Source organism: Fistularia commersonii, chromosome 8 (genome assembly GCF_037954325.1).
Source record: "Fistularia commersonii isolate RoL2024-O1a breed Wild chromosome 8, RoL_Fcom_v1.0, whole genome shotgun sequence".
Lineage (NCBI taxonomy): Eukaryota > Metazoa > Chordata > Actinopteri > Syngnathiformes > Fistulariidae > Fistularia > Fistularia commersonii.
In genome coordinates, this window is record NC_141291.1 from 11582909 (window position 1) to 11598897 (window position 15989).

At 40.6% G+C, this 15989-nt stretch overlaps 1 protein-coding gene across 2 annotated transcripts in view; it reads left to right on the plus strand.

Moving 5' to 3' along the window:
* Positions 1-15989, plus strand: part of drd3 (dopamine receptor D3) — a 32379-nt gene that overhangs the window by 3655 nt on the left and 12735 nt on the right. Inside the window, exons 3-7 of one of the 2 annotated variants that reach the window (XM_086151167.1) lie at positions 1132-1251; positions 4523-4746; positions 5266-5433; positions 7041-7367; positions 11737-11849. In XM_086151167.1, the coding sequence (XP_086007293.1) occupies positions 7077-7367; positions 11737-11849 (404 nt within the window). In that variant the 5' untranslated portion in view covers positions 1132-1251; positions 4523-4746; positions 5266-5433; positions 7041-7076. Of the gene's footprint in view, positions 1-1131; positions 1252-1420; positions 1494-4522; positions 4747-5265; positions 5434-7040; positions 7368-11736; positions 11850-15989 lie in introns of those variants that run through there. The other variant, XM_086151168.1, reaches the window with a different exon arrangement.

The following is a 15989-nucleotide window of genomic DNA, read 5'->3' on the forward strand; positions in this document are numbered from 1 at the left end:
GGAGAGAGTCGATTATAAGATTGACTTTTACACTAGAGTTAAAATATCTTTGCTGACTTAAAGTCGCAAGTTTCTTCAGCTGACCCTGAATAGTGTGTGGTCAGTTGAAGTTTTCCCTCCTGGCTTCCCAGCACAGAGCCTCTGTTTTTTAGGGTTGTTGAGTTCCAGCGAGATTTCAGAAAATGTCAAAGCCCAACTGTTTCCTGATATTAGAAAAGAGCATGAATGTCATTTTGGTGAGTCACCTCACCATGAAGTAGCAATAGCAATAGCAATAATACTAATTATGGGCATGTAATTGTAGACATATGAATGCATGAGTGAAATGGTTATATGTCTCAAGCTCACCATGTTTAACCGTGTTAACCATTTTTCTTGTCAAATGACAGGGAAAAGGCTCCAGCCCCCCTACGACCCTGCCGGAGAAGTGGTATAGAGAATGAATGAATGAATGATAATACCCTTTACTTAACCAGGAAAATCAACTGATGGCCAGTTCTCATTTATAAGGCCAGAGGCAGCAAGGACAACATAAAACATACATTTATATGGCAGTGCATAGAGTTTTGACCGTCAAATATAAACATCATATATAGAATGTAGAATTGCATCTACAGTGCACTGATTTTGATTCCAAATAATGAAAAGCTATTTGTGTTGGTATAAGCACCTTTAATCAACGTCCAAATTAAGATCAAGGGTATCCTGCTGGCACACTATAATTGAGGGTCCGTGACACTAACAACAGAGATCATTATTGTCTGTCAGGACTCTGCCGCAAAGCCAGCTGGCTAATATCATCAATGTAATACACTTGTAAACAGTATCTTTGTTAGACAGAGTAGCATCTGTCCATCTAAACGTACAGTGGTTTGACACTAACACAATAATGCAAGGTGGGATTCATGAATAAATAAAATGAAATTGGCTCCTGCCAGAGAATTTCTTTGTGTCAGCAGATTTAGCACCGAGGGCCAACAATACCAGTGACATGCCGAGTCCTTTGCCAGTACATCCAGCCAATATGGCTAGCATTATCATCTCAATTTATTTAATTATTATTTTGGAGGTAGTTATTGCTCAGGCTTCAATCTAACGCTGATTTGTGATGTTTTGTGTCTTCCCCAGCAGCAGTGGTCAACCATGTCCAGCTGAAGGACAAACTGTCGAGGAGTGACATCCAGCTATTTGATATGAGAACTCCTGAAGAATTCCACGGGGGACACATCCCAGAAGCTGTCAACATCCCATGTAAGTATTTTCACTTCTGCAAGACATACAATATGAAGTGATTTTCCTTGAATTCTTACTTAATTTATTATGGTATAGTGGGCTGTCTGGAGGAGGCTCTGAAGCTGCCCCCTGAGATCTTCCAGCAGAAATTTGAAGTGACCGCTCATGGGAAATACAACAACAAACCTGTTTTTTTACCGCAGGATTGGCAACAGGAGCGCCGTTGCTCTCGCCATTGCTCATCCAGTGGGATTCAGAGGGTAAATACCGACAGGGGCAGCTGTTTACGCTCACATCACACAAATATTCCGCTGGCTGTCACCAGATTTTGAAGTCTTTTTCATGCTCAGGAACAATGAGCCCTGATTTTGCTCACTTATAGCCTCAGTACGCTTATAAAAACATTTAAACAAAATAGACAGGTGACGCATGGTGAATAATCTGGCCCTCAAACTCTATCATTAAACATCACAGCTATTATCCATACGGTTTTCTTTATATATTATAATATATATTATATATTATGGTTTTCAATATATTTTATCTTTTTAATTCACCAAATGGTTTATTTCAAGGAGTTTTTTTTGTCTAATTTTCTTGTCTTTTATTAATGTAGCTATAATAATCTTTTGCCTTCCTGCACATTTTTGTCATGTTTTCAGGTAATAGCAATCTAACATGAACATACGTAAGGCACAGTGGTCAGCCCCACTCAGGAAGGTCTTTGGTTCGGTATCCAAAAATACACAGTATATTGACTGGCAACTAGTCCATGGTCAACCCCACCTCTCACCCAATAACTGCTGGGATAGGCTCAACCCCCAATTTCTGTATTATAGATACAGAATGAACGAATGCACATGTGAATGAATGGTTAGGCATAAGGTCAAAAACTAAATTTTCAAAAAATGAGATTGCCATGCCTATTGATGTCAGGACACCAATCATAGGTCATATAGAAATACATTTAAAGAAACCATGAATTGGGTTACCATAGACACAGACAAACAGTGCAAGTGAGCGGTCAAGGAGCAGCAAATAGCACGTTGATCTTTTTCTTTTTAAATATTCATCTAAGTAACAGCTTGCTCCAGGACCCGATGTTGCTGCCTTTGCACTCTGCATGGCTTTTCAGTTCGATAACAAAGAAGTCAAAGCTCCTCTGTTGTGCTCCTTTTCCAGACATTATAAAGGAGGGTATGCCGAGTGAGTGGAGAAAGAGGGCAATTGATCCTGCACATCTATCTTTTTGATGAAAATACCATCAAAAAGTACTCTATTTCATTGTTTTGACCCTGTCAGACCCTTAGTTACCAGACCAACATTACTGTAGATGGTCTTTAACTTCTTTGTGAGCATCTTAAATGGGTCTCAAGACATGGTTGCTGGACCAGTGAGTGCAAATATACTCATAAATAAAGCTTCTACTTCTTCTTCTTCTCCTTTCAGCTTTTCCCTTCAGGGGTCACCACAGCAAAGCTAATCCCAGCCTTCTCCATCTAAGCATATTCTCTGTATATCCTCTCTCACTACATCCATAAATCTTCTCTTTGGTCTTCCTTGAGACCTCCTGCCTGGCAGCTTCAATTCCAGCATCCATCTACCAACATATTCACTATCCTCTTCTTTATATGACCGTCTGGCTTCTCTGACCTTCTCTCCAAAACATCTAACATGTGGTGTTCCTCTGATAAATTTAATGTGCTTTTCTGGAGATTTTTCAAGTCCCCTCCAGTCGCATTTAATTTTTTTCATCTACCTTGAATAAACATGAGGTTTAAAATAATAGCCCCGCCATAAATCATGTCAATATGGAGAAGATTTGGATCAGTTTTCACACATAGAGGTGTCGCCTTAATGGGTATTTTTTGGAGATTGTAACTGATCATCCAGTCACTTTCTCGATTGGATTAGATTCACCTTCACTGCCTTTGCATTGAGTAAAGATACAAAGTCAATGAAAGACAATGGTTATTAAACCACAGTATCATTGATAGCTGAATGTAAAAAGTAAGAGGTGCAGCATGATCATTGTTTTGGAGAAGATACATATATCCTGCAGATGAGTATTTAAACATGCAAACATGCGTACGTACATACATACGTAGTGTTGCATATATATAGTGTTGGGGTTGGCGGCTTATCTTCAAGTCTCGACTACTTATTTTTACTGTACATGGACTGAAGTTTGAGTTGGAGCCCAATAGTGTGCACAATTGGTGATGAAGTAATAATGAATTGTTTATCCTGTAAAAATGAGGACTGACACATGATGAGTGACTCTAGGTTTGAAAGTCCTTCTTTAAGCAGTTAGTGTATGCAGTGTTGTGTGCTGTGATGGTGTACTTTACAGTTGGATATTTAAGGTTCACTTTTTAAGGTGATGTGATTGTTGGGTTTGATGCTAAAGGCAGTTTGAACATTGGTTATTGTTTAAAACCCCTCTATCTCCTTATCTGTAGGGCGTCATTGAAAAGGATCCAAGCAGTTAAATTCACCAGCCTTTAGATGGCAGCAAAATCTCAACCATGTTTGAAAATGTCCATTTCCATCTACTCACAACTGTGCTCGAGATCATGATAGTGTTGGTCTCAGACCCAGCAGTCATACTATTACTCCAGAGGGATCCTGTGGCTAACAATCTGTGGGACGCTGACAGGGGTCTGGTCCGCACCAGGATATGAAGCAAGATAAACATCTCAATGAAGGCCCCACCTTTGCAAATCCTGACCCCCCCATTGGAGCGATTAGCAAAAATGGTCAAAGGGTCAGCAGGTGTGTGTCCATGTTTGTGTTTGTATGTGAGACTCAGTGGTCTTTACAGTCCACAGGAAGTGTGCATCCTTGTGCACTGCACATACACACACACATACACACAGAAAGAGTTTCAGCTTTCTGACTGACCAATGGCAGATTATATTAGGATTCTCTCTGTGCTTCGAGCCGCTGCACAGCACATTTGCCAGCGTGAGGTTCTCAAGACAAAGGAGGGGTTACATTTCCCTTGACCAACAAGGACACTTTCCTTAGTTTCAATGCAAACTAACACGGAATAAAATGGCCAGTCTGGGTTGCTGGTCAGCTCCATCCGCTGCATATGACAGCCCAATTGCTTAAGAACAAACTTTAATTGAGAATTTCTGGTCGAATGGCATGACTAAGCTTACTGTAAGTAGATAACTTAAGTAGAATTCTTGAAACAGAAACGTTGTTTCAGTTTCAATTGTAAAATTTATACCTTGCTGAAGTAATACCTGCAACCGAGATGTCAATTTCCCTTTTTTTACAGCTCCCAGCGAATAGATGCGACTCCTCGCCTCGGTTGAAGTAATTTTTAGAGGGAAAAAAAATGCCGACCGCCTTGGAAATACTTCACATCGGTCCAGATCTCATTTGGTGTGCATTGTGGGAGCTCCTGCAGGGTTTTCTAGTCTTATCTTAAAATGCCATGTAGTGGATAAGAAAACAAAGCACATTGGCTGGGAATTGGAGATAGGAAGACACAAGCTGCAGGTACTTATTATCTCTACCGAGGTTTTATTTGTTGCATTTTCTGTTGGTGCACGGGGACCAGAGGGTGCCAGGTAATTTGTCAGACCACACTATTTTTCTTCTTCATCATCACAGACCCACACTGACCCAATTCACGGTCAGTAGGCTTCGGGTTCTACACCCTAGGTGTATAATGAGGCCAACTATTTTTATTCAAATGCCACTTCTGGCGAGTGCGACCCAGACTGGTCCAGGGTCATCCCGAGGAAGAACTGCAACATCTTAATCCACTATGCCGTTTAATCACGGGAGATGACCCGATTGATTTATCCGCTTTTTTCTGTCTGATCGTTGGTCACCTTGCCATCTCCCGGCGCATCATCTGCGCGCAAAGGAAGGATAACTTGACGTGTTCGCCCTGTGCGCGCAAGTGCACGGAGGGGAAAAAAAAAGGAAAAAAAAACTGAGCGGGAGTTGCTGATCGTTAATGTGCAGAGCAAAGAGGAGCTTCGCGAAAATGAAATAAGTGGGTGCACGCAGACTCGTCTGCGCGCTTTTCCACGTCCACAGTCGCCGGGCGGGCGCGCCATGGCACCGGGCGACTCAGCGGCCGTGCAGGACGCGGACACCGGACAAGTTTTACCTCTGCTCGGATGATGCCTTCCTTCACCGGGATCTGATGAATTCCTCACTTGGAAACTGTCAAAGGTACGTTCACCTTCTGGGTTATGCAGAAATATTATATCATATCATATTATATCATATCATATCATCTTAATCATCCCTGTTTATACTGTCAATTGTGCATTGGGTTGTATTTCCACGGTCTGATCACATCTTCACGTCATTTGTGCCCTTTTGCAATATTTTGACCCCAATCTTTTCCCCCAGCAATTGTGAAACCCGATGCAATGTTCTGGGTAAATGAAATATACCAGGGAAATTGAATGGATATTCCCTGGGAAATGGGATGATGTTTTTCCAGGTGACATTATCGGTCATAATTTTTGAGTCCTCGTTAACTCAAAGTGACTTGATCCGTTACTAATGATGGGTCTCGCAATTACAGAACCAAGTTATTACGAGTTCCCACAGTAAAATAAGTAGCACCTTGCATCCTTGTGGACTCTGAGCATTTGCAGAAATGAGAAGGCGGCAAGACGTGTGTCGGTGTGAAATATAAACATACACTCACACACATGCACGCATACATATACATGTGCAATCTGTCAGAGAACAGACACCAGACTGAAATAAGAGGGAAATTGGTTTTACTAAGCATTTGCTCAATGATGTTTTAAAAAAAGAATCCAATGAGTTAAGTGTCCTCATGTAGTATAAACATTAATGTTTATATTTGTGTGTGTGTGTGTGTGTGTGTGTGTGTGTGCGCTTGGTTGTCTGAACTCTAACCTATAATGTTTTATGATTTGTCTGTCATGTCCAGTTTTGTACAAACCCGGCTCCCACTGCCCTCCCATTAGGAGACTTGTGATCAGTATCAGGGTATCAATCCCTTCCTCCCTTCTTATAGATAATCATATGATACAAGGGCTATGACAGAGTTATAGACTGAGGAAATCTTTAAAAGCCTGCTGGGTTCGAGCCAGATGTCAATATGATCCCGACCCCTATTTTTGTCAGGGAGCAGAGGTGGAGCCGTAGAAGACGAGTGTGTTTGTTGACCCACTAGATGCATGTGATTGGAGGCACCGATGTCGGAGCTGAGCCAGATAGGGGTGTCGGGCAATAAATGAAAGCGAGGATCGAGTGCAAGGAGCAGACCCGGGGACGAGGGCCAATCAGACCTCTCCATTGTGGCATCATGAATTCACCCCCCTGCCTGCTGAGCTGGCATTACTATTGGTTGTTTGAAGGCCTAACGCCACGTCTTTATTAATGTCTTTCCAGACTGTAGATAATGGGTTAAAAGCAATTCATAAGAAAAGCTTGGCATTGAAGAGCCTGAGTGGAATGGTCTTTATATTTCACTGCTGACTTTTCGCCATGCAGCGGAGTCTCAAAGGGGATATCATTTGTGTCAGAGAGAGTGGGAAAATAGAATGCACAGCACTGCATTGCAAAACATATCATTCTCGGAGTGCAGTTGAATCACCTGTTCATCTAATGTTGCTAAGTGCAAAAATGGATTTCCTTGGAGGACTCTTGGCTGAAATGATGCTGTTACCGTCAAGACGGCAAATACCTTAATTTCACTTTTCGAAAAGAGTGTTTTTTGCGTGACATGCTGGACCACAGAATTTAGAGTGCCGAGTGAGAAAACAATTGTTTAACCGTCTCTTCTCCTTTGACAGGTCTGCCAAACACCTCTCCTCCCATGTGACCCCGGCATGGCAATGTTTATCAGCGCAGAACAGCTCTGGAACGAGTCGGAGCACCTTGGATGGGACGAGCGAAACGAGAGTGCAGAGGAAACGGCGCAGGATGAAGGGGAACGCAACTACTACGCCATGCTGTACTCACTCCTCATCTTGGCAATCGTGTTTGGAAACGTGCTGGTGTGCCTCGCCGTCCTGAGGGAGCGCTCCCTGCAGACCACCACCAATTACCTGGTGGTCAGCCTGGCGGTGGCGGACCTGCTGGTGGCCTCATTGGTCATGCCCTGGGCCGTTTACCTGGAGGTGAGGGTCTCCAATTTCTCTATAAACATATATCAGTAATAGCAAACACCTGGAACACAATTACACAAGCAGCTGCTTTTCTGAAAATTTTACACCATACTCATAGAATTCTCATGAAAAATACCATTTGGGAGGCAGCTGTTCTTGAATTTCAAATTTGTTTTCCTTGTCTTTGGCTGGTATATTTGGCTGGTGTTAACAAATCCCGGTGTAATCTTTGAGAACATTTCCATTGCACGAGACAGAATGCTTTTCATTCCAGTGGTTTAGGATAATCTTCGATGTTTCTGGATATAAAGTCACATCAACAGTGAGTTTGATCGGGTTTAGTTAAAGTCACTGCTGGGAAATGATACCTTTTTACAATTTTTCATGCAGCGTTTCTTTGCAAAACACGGCAATGAAAAGACATAGTCCTCTAAATCATTCATGGATATATATATATTTATTATATGAATATATGTGTGTAATTCTGTGAAGTATAAAATCTTGTCTGTAATTACACCACTGGGTTGCTCTCGAATTGGACCCGCTGAAAAGCAGTCTTAGAAACAGTGATCTGGGATAGAGACCCTGACTAAAAATGTCATATTGAAGAAAGGATGCGGTAGAACTATAGAAGAGATGGTAAATATTTTACTGCTCAGCGGGGATTCATGGGATGGCTATCGAGAAGAGAGTACTAGTGAAAGTTTGTAAGAGTCTGTTCAGGTTAAAAAAAAAGAGGGGGAAATTGTAGGAGGGTCATTTGGAGCTTATTAGGTTGTGACAACAATATGGATGATAGAAGGACAGTTATGATGATGGAGGGAGATTCTCTGGAGTTTCATCATTTATATAAATTATACATAATTGCTGAAGGACATATTGAATATTAACACATTATTACCTAATCTGCTTCGAGTAAGTGGGTGAAATTTAAATTACAACAAGCCCAGTAAATGTATTGTTGTCCAACAATTATCCCAAGCTGGTATTCATGATTGCTGGAAATACACATTTCCACATTCACGCCATTGTAATGTATGTCTGCAGATGGTCAATGCCCTCAGCTTTCACTCGCTGTACAGTACCTCCATTAATTGCATTGGCTCAGCCTTGGAGCCAGAGTGGGTTGTTCAGGAGCAGCTATGGGCCACACCAAGTTGAAAAATCATACACTCAGATTCCACTTGTGTTGAACAAGCAACCTCCACACTGTTTAAAGTTTGCTCACCTTGTGCGGAATGTGCACTTTCTCGCTGTGTGTGTGAGAATCAACCACTGCTCAACCAAGAAAAACATGTTCAGTGAGCAAATGAAAGATGATTATGCCCCCCTGAAAGGTAAATTGAGATACCCTGGGACTTCAACGGGATTCACTCAGGAGTTTATCTTCCATGTAAGCGGTCATGCTGAAAGTGCAAGTGCCTCTCATTAAAAATTCAATGAAGAAATTCAAAATTCCGTGAGGTTTTCATTCATTAAAAGATAGTGTGATGGAAAAAATGTCTTGCATTCATTAATGTGAAGGTCAGTACTATCTTGGGATAAGGCTGTGAAACATCATCTGCAGTTTGAAGACCATCACCTTCCAGCTATAATCTGAAGGAATGGGGGATTAACTTGTTGCGACCGGGCAGTTACTGGTTTACTTCTGCAGGCATATCTGGGAATGAGACTGAGTATCATTCTCCCCTCCTCACAACATAGAAATCATGTTTCCATGAGCAAATCTCCTTATCCCTGGTTGCAAGTCTTGATCTATGACTTGCACTCGACATAAGTGGTTGTACTGGCAGCAATGACCAGGTAATAATTCACTTTATAAAATTAAGAGTAAATAATGTTGCACAGGATGTGGGAGTGCATGAGCTGTTCTACGGGATCTGCAGCTTCATCTCCGCCGACATTGTGTGATTACTGTTTTATTGATAGGAACAGTGCGCAAGACTGTGTGAGCTTCAGCTCTGAGTTACGAATGTCATGAATTCATCCCTTTTTATTCCCGGAGAGCGTACTGCTTTTAGTTGTCACCTCAGAAAACACTGAAAAGTTACCAAAGAAGAAGCAGAACGGAGCACTTCTGTGACCTGATTGATCATAAAAGAAAGAGATAATACAAAGCAATGGAGCAATGCTGGACTTATATGGCTTACCCAGAGTTGTTGTTTATTTTGGTATATTCCTCCAGCCCTAGAGGACGATTCATCCCGGTCCCCTGCCACTTGTGTTCTTCTTGTTAAACATGCATTGTGTACATAGACGCTCAGCCTCAGTCCCCAAAACACTTAGGAGAGAGTAAATAATTGGAGTTCATGAAGAAATTGTCTGGGTTTAGAGTCCAAAGTCCAACTTTAATAACGCAGCTAGTGCGACACAATGTCAAGGATTTAACGCTGACACAACCCCAGCTCTTAAACCAACACTTATATGCAGAAGCATAGTGCCTTTTACTCATGTGACAGAGATCACAGATTTATTCCGGTCTGCTCAAATTAGCTTAAACTGCTGTCAGGTAGTAGCAGTGGAACTTTGGTGTTTCTTTCTCTACATGTGAAACCCACAGTTCCATATACTCTGAAGTGCACATAAGTTCATACACCGGTGAGGTCCGTCTGTCTCGGTTGTCCGATTCCAGCTTCCTCCCCTCATCGCCATGTTCCCCCCCTGCAGGTGGTGAGAAGTGAGGCTGTAGTCAGTTCCTTAATGAATGCGTGGTGTGTTTTTAATCACCGAATATAAAAAAAAAACTCTATACAGATTTTCATTTCAGAGTCCCTAAGCTGTCACTCACATGGAAACCTCTTTGAAATATTCACGCTTGGTAATCTACTCTTTTACATCAAGAATTAAAGTGAGGTTGCAATTAACCAACCTCAGATCACAACTCAGATTTTTTTTTTAGTTACATAAGCACATATTGTTACACAAAACAATAACTCCCAATGCCTACCCTTTTTCCAATTAATATTGTATTTGCTGTCCAAGAGACCCAACAATTGCTGCTCCCGCTGTGTCTCTTCACTGGGACATTTTGCACACTCCACTGCTGTGAGAACATAGATCAGACACAGTGGGCTCAATACGAGGCGCCTGCTGCCCTACTGAGTCACCGCTGTATTCCCACACTGGTCACACAATGTTCAATACTTCAATAAGTGTCTGTTGTGTATGTGTGCGTGCATGCATGAGTGTTTTTGTGTGTGTGTGTGCATGTCCTTGCTGTGTCCAAGTATCATTTATTTATTTATTTTTTCGTGAATGGGTTCGTTTATTTCTTGTCAAGCAAGGAAAAATTATTGCTTTTCTACCTTTGTGTCCATTTCTTTTAGATTGGAGATTAGAGAAATATTGACCCACTTTGTATTGAGCTTCTACAAAATACCCAGCATGCCCAGCCTGCCAAGTCTATTATCAATATCAATCCAGAACAGCTTGAAATGGACTGATATTTAACATAAAGATATGAAAATCTTCAAAAAATGTTTAATTTGATTTTGGTCAACAATACCAACCTTTCATTTTACTGTGACTCTTGTAGCTCTTTAAAAGTTAAAAGTCATGTACAGATAAGTGTGTATTTACACAAAGTGTGTATTTATTTATTTATTCTTATTTTTGTTTCACCACAATATTTAGGGTGTATTTTGTGGTACTGGAACAAAGTTTTAAGGAAGGACCAGGATAATCATACCAAAATTTTATGATAACATTATTAGAGGCTAGTTGTTTCTGCAAACCGACCTCAACGCATACAAGGAATGTCCCCCAACCCACTAAATAAAGGAAACTAACATGGGAAATGAATGTTTCCATTTTTGTACCCACCCTCTGTGTGTGTGTGTGTGTGTGTGTGTGTGTGTGTGTGTGTGTGTGTGTGTGTGTGTGTGTGTGTGTGTGTGTGTGTCTTTGTTCCCACCCTGAATCCAAGTCAGGTAATGGAGTTTCGATCACATTTGTCTTTGTCAGATAGATATTACCAGGCATTAAGTGGTCTGAGTGAAGCCTGGTAATCTGAATAGGTAGATTGGGGTTTTGGAGTTGGCTGGGATGTTTTAGCTGAGGATTAATATCCTTTCCCATGAGGGTAATCAAGCCCTATCTTTGAATGATACCATTGTTTCTACTTTCCTTGCATATACAGTACACAGCTATGTAGGTGGTGCAATATCAACACAGTCATCACTGATTTTGAAAGAATCTTAAGACTCATCTGAAAATGTAGTTGAATAAGTTTTTATCATTAACCAGGAGCGTTTGCCGTAGAATGTGTACCAAACTGCGCCTTTCTGTTGTATTTACACATGTGCCCAGCGTGGACAAGATGCTGGGCAAAAGGGGGAAGAGAGGTCTGTGCTGTGTTTATCCACCTGTCTGTCTTGTGCAGGTGGTTGGCGGCACCTGGCTTTTCAGCCGCTTCTACTGTAACATCTTTGTCACACTGGATGTGATGATGTGCACTGCCAGTATCCTCAACCTGTGCGCTATCAGCATTGACAGGTGAGTGCACGCTCTGTGTGTGTGTGTGTTTGTTTCTGTCTCCACTCCAGTTGTTATGTATGACCTGAGATATTGCCATGACATCCACTTTCAAAAATGTCATCCATTCAACTATTCCTAGTTTTCCAGGTGTCATGTTTTCTTCACCTCACACGATAATTCAAAGGGGGGCGAGGTTGTCTCGATAACTATATCTCTATATCTTGCCCTATTGACACGTCTGTGTATAGACATGTGTGTGTCTGTTGGTTTCAACTCATATGTGTTCATATCTAGTTGTATGAGTTTATGAAGAAACATCGCACTCTGACATTTACTCTAGAGGTACATCTATAGTGGTACTTGCATTATTTATTTGCCTAGTTGTTTTCTTGTGTCATGGTTAATGTTTAATAGCTCCCTCACTTCTTTGAATCCACTCATAGGCATTCAGAGTTCAACTATGTGGTATCACTTCATAAGGAGCAGAGGCGTTGGGGGATTTAGTTGTGTATTGTGTACCGTAAAACTATTGTTTGCCTTTTCTCTGAGGGCTGCTCTTGTGTCATATACCGATTCATCTCCTTTTCAAGGCGGTCCAAAAGCAAACATGAAAAACAAAATACAGAGCTGAACTGAGTTATAAAATATACACACAACAATGATGGAATAAATGCTGGCATACAACTGCACACTGCGCATAAACATTATACGAGACCCCTCTAAATATCTGGATCACCAGCTTGGAAAGGACTTCAAGTGAGGCCAAATTCAATGGCATTTGTTCGATTTTCTTTCATGTTTTTTAAATCTCGTGATTCTTTTTCTACTTTCAAAAGGAATTTGGATGTTCTGTTGACTTGAATATTCAAAAATAAAAGATTCATCATCCGTCCTCTTACTTTAATTAATTAATGGGGACAATGGCCTCCTAACAAGAAATCATTCTGTGCAGTTTAGTTAGTACATCCACCAAAGGGAAATGAGAGCTTGAGAAGAGGACAAAACACAGACAATTAATCATAACAATTACTGTAAACTATCAAAAACAAGGGTGCGTCTATATAATATTTAAGCAGTGCTTGGCAGCAGGTTCATAAAAAGATCTATAATATGCTCACCATTTAGATCATGAAAGTATTCAGTGCGGGGATTGAATATTAAAAGCAATATCAATCCATTTATGTGATGCCCAGAGCATGAGAAGAGGCTGCAGGCATCTCCTTTTTGACCCAATGATTCAATAGTCTGCACTGAAGCAATGTGTAAAAAGATTTAACTGTGCTGTGAAATTAATACACATTAAAAAAGAAAAGCTCCCCCACTTGGTCTTGCTTTCAGTTTTATGTGCAGGCCAGGTGCTCTTTGGTCTCTTAGCATAGCTGCTATTGCCCTGCCAAAAATATAATGACCTTGGAGCTGGAGAATCGCAGAGATGATTTTTTTCCTCCCAGTTATTTGGCCACAACCAAACTATCAGGTGCAGCTTCAAGATTAAGTGCTTCTACTGCTTCTGGGAATGAGCTCAGCATCACCAAAGCCTGATGATGACGTGGGCGGCTAGGGTTAGTCTGCTGGAGATAGCTGCTGCATCTGCACCTGCAGATCGACAGCCATTTGAGTTTGGGATTATTGGCCCACATAATGTTGTTTGCTTTGGAAACTTCCTGCATCACAGACTGAAATGCACAGTAATGCCCCTTTTAGTAGAGGAGTGTGAAATATTACACAGGCAAAATCAATAGAGCCCATGTCAGACAAGTCATGAGAAGAAAGACATGCATTCAAGGGGAGAAGATTGTGGAATATTTCCCGAAATAGCCAGTGATGTTTACATTTAGCTCAAATAAAGCAGATCTACTTTATTTCAAATAGACCGAGGAGTTCAACTCAGCATAGGCAGAAAATCTGTCTTGACACATAACATACTACAGCAGTGCAAACATAGTCGATCAATCAAAACATACACTCATACACAAACACAGAGGATACACAGGGGAGATTGGTGAGCTGACAAAAAGTTTTGATTTTGATTTATTTCAGTGTTGGTAGTTTGTGTCCTTTAATATTTGATACTTTGCTGATAATTCTGTCCACCTCCATCATCGTGTTTTCCACCACAGACAGGGATTGGAAATGACAGGATGCTCTCAATCATGGCTGTGTATTATTGAATGAGTAGATTCTGCTTGACATGGTGTTGGTTGAGTTCCAATGATTTAAGAATCAACGACCCTTTGGAAACCTTTAAACCAAAGACTTTTTTTTTTCCACTCAAAGGCACTAGGAGGGCAAAGAATAACTTTTTCCAGGAGAGGGTGTTCAGGGCTTGCTGAAATTAACCATGTCTTCCTTGAAATTTGTTCATTTCATCTTAAAAGAATTGCTACAGCTGCATAAAAAACACTTTGCTCGCACCAGAATAAAATGTATGTATGTATGTATGAATCTATCTATCTATCTATCTATCTATCTATCTATCTATCTATCTATCTATCTGTCTATCTATCTGTCTATCTGTCTGTCTGTCTGTCTGTCTGTCTGTCTGTCTGTCTGTCTGTCTGTCTGTCTGTCTATCTATCTATCTATCTATCTATCTATCCATCTTCAAAGCTACTAAAACCACAGTTAAAGTCTTTATTGACCATCGCCTTACCCTTTGCTGTGTCCTATGTTTTGATATCATGGATAGTTTGTCAACCTCTGCTCTACATAGAGTTCCATAACCCCCACCAGATCTTAGAACTGCCTAATTAAAACAGTGTCAAACTTTAACTGATGTCTATCATCCAATCAGTGGCATAACAGTGACAGGAAACAGCCCTCGGTAAGCCTTTGTGTGACAGTTGGCTGATGTAGATAGTGCTATGAAGCCTTCATCCAGTGCCGGTTTCACCAATGGCAACATCAGAACTGAAAGTAAATATTGCAGTAATATGAGGACTGGTTGGTAACAGGTACCAAGGGACATCAGAACACCAAAACAGTTAATAGATTATTCATGCTTTGATATGATATAAATATTTGTGTATCTAATCCTCCATCACACTCAAATGAAAATTCCCAGGTCCCGTTTTATGATTCATGTATTTACTTTTTGCATGACAACTCAAATAGTATTGCTTTAGGAAACACTATACATAAAAAGATAAAGTGAAGACAAACAATGAAAAGGATGGAAGTACTTCGATCAGTACACTGAGGATATATTCATATTAAACCCTGATCTCAACTGGCCTTTATTTTGTCCATCTGTCCTTGGCAGTCCTTTTATTTCCTATACTCATTAGGAAACGTTATGTATTTTCCAAATGTGGAAGGCTGTGTTCAGATAGGTTCAGATCTGTACTCTCTGATCTATATTTTTGGGGTTCATGCCTGGCTAGGGTTGTAGTTCTAAATTTATTTAGAATTTATTTGTAGCATATTCACGAAAAAGATGTTTGTTGTTGCTCACTTAGATCCACTCCAGGCAGCAGCAGATGACCTTTGTTTGTTTTTTTTATAGCTGGGGCACTGTTATGATGGAGGCCACGGTGAGGCCAAAAAAGGATATAAATGCATCTAACAGAGCACAAGCAGGTAATTGAGGATGATGATATTATATTTGAGTATATTTATATAAAACTAAAGCCAGAAATGTGCGAGAAAACATCTAAAATTAAACACCCATTTCAAAATTCAAATCTTAGAACTCAGTGACAGACATTTTATCAAGAAATGGAAACAGCACCACAGGGGGATATGACAGATTGAAAGGCTTGATTTTGGTCACAAGAAATGGTGCTAGATTTTTTTTTTTGGTATTTACAAACTTCATGTTTCTGAAAAAGTGAAACCACTCAGCCTCACCGTACTTAGCTGAACCTATTTTTCTGAAAATAGATTGTCTTTTTCATTGTATTGTCCCGTATTGCAAAAATGTCAAACCAGGTCAGAGTGGGTCTGCTGTGAAGTTGCTTCACACTACACACCAAAAATAAAACTGTCATCTAATATCAAGTATTGCCCCTTTGACCATGCAAAATATATCATTCATTTACTGCAGATGAACATAAGTATGCACTGAGTTATAAAAAAGGATTATACAGACAATTTAAAAAATATCTATGCATAAAAAGAGATTTAGGATGACATGAAATTCAGGGTTTGTTTGTATAA